Genomic DNA, 7,650 nt, shown 5'->3' on the forward strand with positions numbered 1-7,650 from the left:
TAATAATAATAATAATAATAATGGACATACTCTTCCCTTTGTCCTTTGTGCAGCTCTCTCTCCCCGGGCTAACAGTGTTCCTGTGAGGGTGTGGCACTGGGCTGAACCCAGACGGCACATCAGAACTGGTTATTATTATTATTATTATTATTATTATTATTAATAATAATAATAATAATAATAATAATAATCTGTAAAATACAACCAAGCTATTATTAATAATAATAATAATAATAATAATAATAATAATAATAATAATATGCCTACAACATTACAATTATATAATTTGTTGTTTCCATCCATGGGGGCAAGGTTATGAGCCTTATGAGTACTGTAGGAGTTGTCCAACTTCTAAAGGACATGATGAAATTAACACTCCTTCGCTACACCAAACTATATATTGTAAAAAGTCAATGAGACACAGTCATTCTACATTCACTGTGGAATTTCTAAAATATTCATCCGGAGACCAAAGGTTTCAAAGACAGTTTCAAAGACAGTAGGAGGAAAGGATAACAATTGTTCTTGATTGTCTATCAAGAACAGAATAAGCAACAACTATGCCTTCACACTGAAACTGTCTCCTCATAAGGCTGATTATGCCAATATGCCAATAAGGGAAGCCCACATCAAACCTTTGGAGTTTACCAGCCAGATACAGGCAGGTCTAGTATGCTTCCATTCATGCCCTTTGTGTCTAGTCTACAGCCAATAAATGAATCAAGGGCTGGCTATATATGTAAGGAGGTGTTCAGAGTAGAAGCGTAGGTTTGAGGGCATAGTTCATGAAAGTATAATGGTTGATAGTGATAACGCGTTCGCTAATTGTTTTAGGATGGCAATGACTGCTGATAAATTGCCTATCCTTAGATGACAATATCAATAGTAAATCAATAAAACAGTTTATCAAATAATAGGTACCCTAATGTAGCCACGTGTAGCCTAATGAAGCTGGCTTTATCTGTAAAAAAAAAAAAAAATACAACCAAGCAGGCCAGGAAACTATCCCATGAAGTTTTTGATTGGAACGTGCGGTCTAGTCTCATTGAAGATAAATGTTATCATATCAAATCATTTCTGAAAGGGGATATCTATGTTCATGTCACCCGGTTGGCAAACAGCTATCAGGGAGGGCAAACATGATACAAATGAGACACGGCTGTGTCGCTAATACGCGGTGCGACAGTCAGATTAGTTGATAACGTTGATAATGCGTGCAGAGATCATTGGGGAGCCGCAGTACACGCAGTCCAGGTCCAAAGTCATGTAAATTCCCATCTCGTTGAGCGGTAGCATCTTGGCCTACGATGTTATGTTTGGCTCCTCTATGTGTGGATTTAATAAGGCTGAATGCTTTTTCAAAATAATGAATTGAAACGTGGCTGTTCATTATTCAATCGCTCTACTTCAAATTCACTGCCTTAATCTCATTTTTGTGTTGATAGGGTGTTGGTTGTGTTAATCAATTATTGGTAAAAGACTAGTCAAATTCTGTAGTGAGCAGAAGGCGGGTAACAAACAAGGACTGTAGTTAACGGACTGTGAGAATAGGAAATAATTGAACCCACTACAATCGGACCAGTCAGAAGGTTGACTGAAGAAGAATCCTATATACACGTATGCAACTGCAAATATGTCCCAGTCGTGGTCTGTAGTAGAACACCCCCCCACACACACACCACTGGAATATGTGTATTTGTCTAACGTTTGCATTTAGCGTAAAGACTGCTTGCATAACCTCAGATATGGTTTTTAATGTTGATATTTTGTTCGACAACATTGGCAATGCATGATGGGACATGGCAAATACACGTCACATGCTTGCCGTGTATTTCATGATATGTCATTTTGACAGCTGCGATTGAAGTCACTGCCAGTGACAACACATTGGCGACAGGAATGAAAAGGAACAGGCGCTGATTGGAACTATTAGACGAACTACCGTATAAATGTATTGGGCGTTTTCTCATTCTCAATGTAATGTTCCCTTATCACCATGTGAGGGCGCACCAAGTCCGTATTATTTGACCACTGAAGAACAGTTTTAGTGAGTTCTGTCACACTCAGTCCAGAGATAGTCATACTTTCATCTTTATTGGAACCCCAAAACAACCCTATTGAGATAAACACTTGAGCAGTACATAGAGAAGTTGATTTGAAGTTTCATCAAACATCAAATATATTAAACTTCTGAGCTATGTTGCCCATATTGCATTGAATCATGCTACCCTGTGTCCCCACTAAATCACGGTTTGTTATCAATTCCTGTATTTAAAAGATTTACACACTCCTTCATATGATATAGATAACACCATATCCTCTTATCTCCCTGGTCTATCAATAGAATTATTTGATAAACTATTGATTTACTATTGATATTGTCATCTAAGGACAGCAAAATGGTGAAAATATGAACCAGCAGAGGGAGTCATTTGCAAAGGCACAGTGCTGAAAATCCTATAGAAGACACAAATGACAAGATGCACATTAATTCAACATTTTAACGGCATTTGTTCTCGAGAGGATTGGGACTTGTTGAGATGCGGTGAATGTGGCCATCTCTCGTGACTAACTTGCACTCATTCACACAAAGCCCCTAAGATGAGAGAGCTGAGATCCCTTTGATCTCCGTCCCACTGAGTTAGTTACGTAACGCGGCTCTTTCTATTCACACAAATTACCATGACAGTTTAACTATGCCAGTACGCATATTCCATTAGCGTACTGCTCGCCTTTCGGATGATGGAAAGCAAAACAGTTCTAGATGATTATACAAGTGTTTCATTCAAAAAAAAAAAGAAAAAAAAAAGAGAAATCGTTAAAATATGAATAAAGTCTGTTATACTTTCAGGTGACCGCAGGACTTGCTGATATTGTTGTATAACAGACAACTTGAAGACTTGACTTTGGGTACAATATAATCATATTTACTTAAGGAGCAGTACGAAGACTCTAAAACAGGACTCTTACAAGCCGAAACAAGAACACCTCTATAGATCATTATATCATTACGCTGTAGCCATAGTTATCTATAAGTATCAGTGCTGAAAGGTTATACTTTCAAACATCAAACACATTACTGAATAAAAACACTATACACCAGTACTTGAGCACCTTGTTATTGTAACTGATAAACTCGTTAAACTCATTACTTTGTTTCAACTTCAACCCAAGCATAAACTCATTAATTAAACCGTTATTACTATTGTTCCATAACTTTGTTCTGTGGTTATCTCATTACTCATGTTTCTGGTACTGTATCAAAAAACCATAAACTTTCCAACCCATGTCTACGACATTCCTCTGTAATAAACATTAAACTCATGTCTATAACATGTCTCTGTAATGAACAGCAATAACACATCTTTCTTTTTCTAAACATTCTCAACTTTTTCTTTAAGAGAATGGAAAGCTTCAGGGTTAGAGGTCGCAAGCACATAACCCGTCGTCAGAGCACAACCTTTAGCGTTGGACCACCCTCTGGTGGTCTGGTCACTCGCCCGGTTCTGGTGTGAGTCTCTGGTGTGAGTCTCGGAGCAGGTGAGATCGCTCTGTTCACACTCTCTGGATCAGTGGCATGTGTGACAGAATGTTTTGATGGTTTGAGTGATGGCGTGAGTTCTAAGCCCCAGGCTGTCGCAAAACTTCTAATTTCACAGCTTGCGAATGTAACGTGGTCACACACTAGATCTTTTGGGACGCCATTTCTTGCAGACATTGATTTCATTTTGCTGAAGGCTGTATGTGCTGTTTTGTACCTCTGGGTATTGTGACATGTAGTCTACAATGAGCAGGTAGGAATGACCTTTTATTTCGGAGATGTCAGCTGCCACTTTCAGCCAGGGGAGCTCAGGTGTGTTGTGTGAGAGCAGCGACTCTTTCTGGTTTCTGGGTTGAAACTGCTCCGTGTCACACAAGCCTCGACCATTTGCTCAATGGCTCTTGGCATCCCAGGCCAATACACGTTTCCTGGCATGTGCCTTTGTGGGTTGCTTTCCTTGATGAGCTATGTGTGGCTTACCCAGCATGACTCTCATTCTGTTTGGAATCATTATCCTGTCACCTGCAAGCATAGGTTTCTCACTGCGACTCTGTGTCTGATTGGCCAGTATTGACATCATTCTTGTGTCGAGCTGTTCTCTGTGTGCTGGCCATCCTTTATTGTGTACTTCCTGTAACAGTTGTGGTATGTCTTCTTTCAATGTTGCCTCTCTGATCTGCTCTGGCACTTCAGCACTCATGGCACCTGTGGGCTCCATGGCACAGATCAACTTATCGTCGTTGAGGTCATCCATCCCTGTGTGTTGATTCTGTATGACAGCTTGAGAGAGTAAGACAGCTTGTGACAGTGTGTCAGCATCTCTTTTCCAAGTGTGTAGCCCACGTTGAGATCATACCCCTGCAGCTGAAGGAGTATCCTCTGAAGTCTGGATGGGGCCTGAAGTCCCCAGTGGCTTTCTCAGAACAGTCTCAAGGTGGCTTGTGATCTGACTACACATTTACTTTCACACCATATACATACTGGTGGAACTTCTTTACAGAGAACACTATGGCTAGGAGCTCCTTCTCTATTTGTGCATAGTTCTGTTCTATCTGTATCTGTGCTTTTGACGCAAAGGCTATTGGACGGCCCTCTTGTAGGAGACATGCTCCTAGCCGTCCGAAGCGTCCGCCTGTATGACGAGCCATAGATTGAGTTCTGGTTCCCTTAAAAGTCTCTCTTTAAGGCGCTGGTCATTTATGCTGAACACAATCTTGTCCCTGATCATGTCACTCTCCGATCTGCCAAGCTCACAGGCTTTGCTTTTCTGCCATAGTACTGTCACATCTTTGCCTATTGTAACAGATTTAGTCATTGCATGAGCCCAAAACTGATGCCTTTCAAATACTACGTTCCACTTAGGCAAACAATACTCTTTAAAAGCTTCAAGAATTTCCTCAACTGTTTCTCAATCCACATATTCAATCGGTAGTGTGTATTACACACAGATTTTGTTCCTTACCATTTGCCCCGTAATTATCTGGAAGCGCTGTTCCACTCTTCTCCAGTTTTCTCCCAAATTGCCTGTCAGCTCTAGCGGTGGTGGTAACTTGAATTGATCCATGCTCTAGCCAAGGAAAGTACATAATTGATGATCTGACGTCTTGCTTCGTTAGTCGTCTCACTGAATGCAAGCCTATCTGGCTCCCGCTCTTTGAGGAGAATTCCGTTAGTTATGTTACCCGCTAGCCGTTAGCTGCTAACATTTCTTCGACTTGGAACTTCTCAGACTTGAACTCAGTGACGATCTGGACCATCTTCTGACACCATGTTATATGTTATTGTGGCCGGAGGACTTGCCGATATTGTGGTATAATATACAACTCGAAGACTTGACTTTGGATACAATATAATAATATTTACTTAAACAGCATCACGAATTCACAAGGGGACTCGTTACAAGCCAAAGCAAGAACACTTCTATACATCAGAGTATCATTACGCTGTAATAGTTATCTATAAGTATAAGTGCGCAGCACTATATACTACAAAGCATATAGCCCAAATGATAAATGATAAAATGATAGGCTACTGCACTGCAGCCTACATAGAAACTGAATAATGCTGCCATAGCATAATTGGCGTTTAACACAGCAAAACAAGTCGTCAAAGCCTTCTATGTTTTGACAAAATGTGAATTGTGGCGATGGACTCAAGAAGACAAGCTTTTTAGCCCCCCCCTCCCCTCTCTCATTCTCTCTCTCTCTCTATCTATCTATCCATCCATCGTTCACCTACGATTCATCGCAAGGCCATGTGGGGTTGGCTTGGCGCTGTCGCTTCGCTGAATCAGACAGCTTGGATCGTGTTTAGGTGCTGTGTCACACACAAGCAGCCAGCCAGCTTACGTCTGGCCAATTTTTATGCGGCAGCATCTAGTCCGGGACAGAACTGATATTGACAGTGCGAAGCTGGGAACCGCGCACTTGAGAGACGCACTGCTCTGCCATTTGTTTACTATCTCCTCTAGCCTCTGGGATGTGAGTCTGCGTATCATACAACAACAAATATAACATTCAGTGTAAATCGGATAGTCGTGGGAAACTTAAATAGAAAACAGGAAAATGAACCCTCAGTGCGCGCGCTGTGGGAAAATTGTCTACCCGACGGAGAAAGTCAACTGCCTTGACAAGGTGAGATGATGTCTTCTGACCTCAGGAGTTTATTGGCGATTTTTGTAGAACTATAAATTGGCCTATTGGTCACACCTCTCATTTGAGTACTGTATTCTGAGTGGAAAGAATAGCATGTAATCACAAAGTGCGCACCTCAATTACAAGTGCATTTGTGCAGCTTCTTAAAGGGATAGTTCGACATTTTGGCAATTAACTTTTTCTACCTACCCAGAGTCAGATTAACTCTATACTATTTGTATGTCTCTGCGCGCAGTTTGAAGGTAGTTACTGGTTGTGAAAGTGATGATGCATTGCTCAGTGCCTTGAATGGAAGTCTACAGGAACAACTAGTTAGCTGCTCTCAAAAGCAGGGAAATAGACCTCACTACTCCATAGCTGGTTGGATAGAGTGGATGAATGCAATGCGTTGTTAAAAAAAATAGTTAAAAAAAGAACTGCTTCTTTAACAACTATAATCAAAATATTATAATGTCATATATACATGTAATAAAATAGATGAGTACAAAGTGCTAACCACCCAGATTTGGAGTAGTTAGACTGTCTGTTTCCCTGCTTTTGAGAGGAGGTAGCTAGTTGTTCCTGTGGACCTCGATTCATTCTAAGGCATTTAGCAATGCATCACTGTGACAGCCTTCAGACTGCACGCAGAGACGTACAAATGTTATCGATGAGTTCATCTGACTCTGGTTAAGTAAGAAAAACGAATTGCCAAAATTCGTAATTGCCCCGTAATTATCTGGAAAGAAGTAGGAAAAACGAATTGCCAAAATGTCAAACTATCCCTTTAAACAGGCTATGGTAGAACCTCAATACATTTTATATTTAAATATGTAACCACGTTAATGATCCATTATATAATTGCTAATACATAATTTATACCCAGAGCTATGTCAGGACATAAATGGAAAGTGGCGTTAACCCATGCTCTTTACGAGTTCACGATATATAATCCACGACAGTTTTGTTAATCTCATAAATTGGAGCAGGTCAATTGAGAGGGTTACAGATTTTGCTCATTAAAACCCACCCACGTTGTTAACTTCATTCATTCTGTCGTGCTGTGGTGGTGGGCACAGTACGTACAGTACGTACATGCTCATGCCCACGCACAGGGGGCGGGATTTGAACCCGGGTCTCCCATGTGGAAGACCCAAGCATGCATGAGGGAAATATAAAAATAAATAAATAAATAATAATAATAATAATAATTAAATGCCATTTTTGTTTTGTTTTCAGAATTGGCATAAAGGATGCTTCCACTGTGACGTGTGCAAGATGACCCTCAACATGAAGAACTACAAAGGCTATGATAAGAAGCCCTACTGCAATGCGTAAGTGCTGCTGTAGCTTCTAGTCATTAATTTTACTGTGTATATATATTTATATATATATATTATTATATTATTATATATATATATATTTATACTGTATATATATTTAACTGTATATACTGTATAATGCTTGAGTGCTGCT

At 40.2% G+C, this 7,650-nt stretch overlaps 1 protein-coding gene across 2 annotated transcripts in view; it reads left to right on the forward strand.

Annotated features, from left to right (window-relative positions):
- The first annotated feature begins 6,043 nt into the window (after positions 1 to 6,043).
- Positions 6,044 to 7,650, forward strand: part of nebl (nebulette) — a 68,425-nt gene continuing 66,818 nt past the window's right edge. For both annotated transcript variants that reach the window (XM_083666779.1, XM_083666780.1), the window contains exons 1-2: positions 6,044 to 6,174; positions 7,414 to 7,508. In XM_083666779.1, the coding sequence (XP_083522905.1) occupies positions 6,106 to 6,174; positions 7,414 to 7,508 (164 nt within the window). In that variant the 5' untranslated portion in view covers positions 6,044 to 6,105. The remainder of the gene's footprint in view (positions 6,175 to 7,413; positions 7,509 to 7,650) is intronic.

The sequence above is a fragment of the Argentina silus genome (genome assembly GCF_951799395.1).
Source record: "Argentina silus genome assembly, chromosome: 1".
In the NCBI taxonomy this organism is placed as follows: Eukaryota; Metazoa; Chordata; class Actinopteri; order Argentiniformes; family Argentinidae; genus Argentina; species Argentina silus.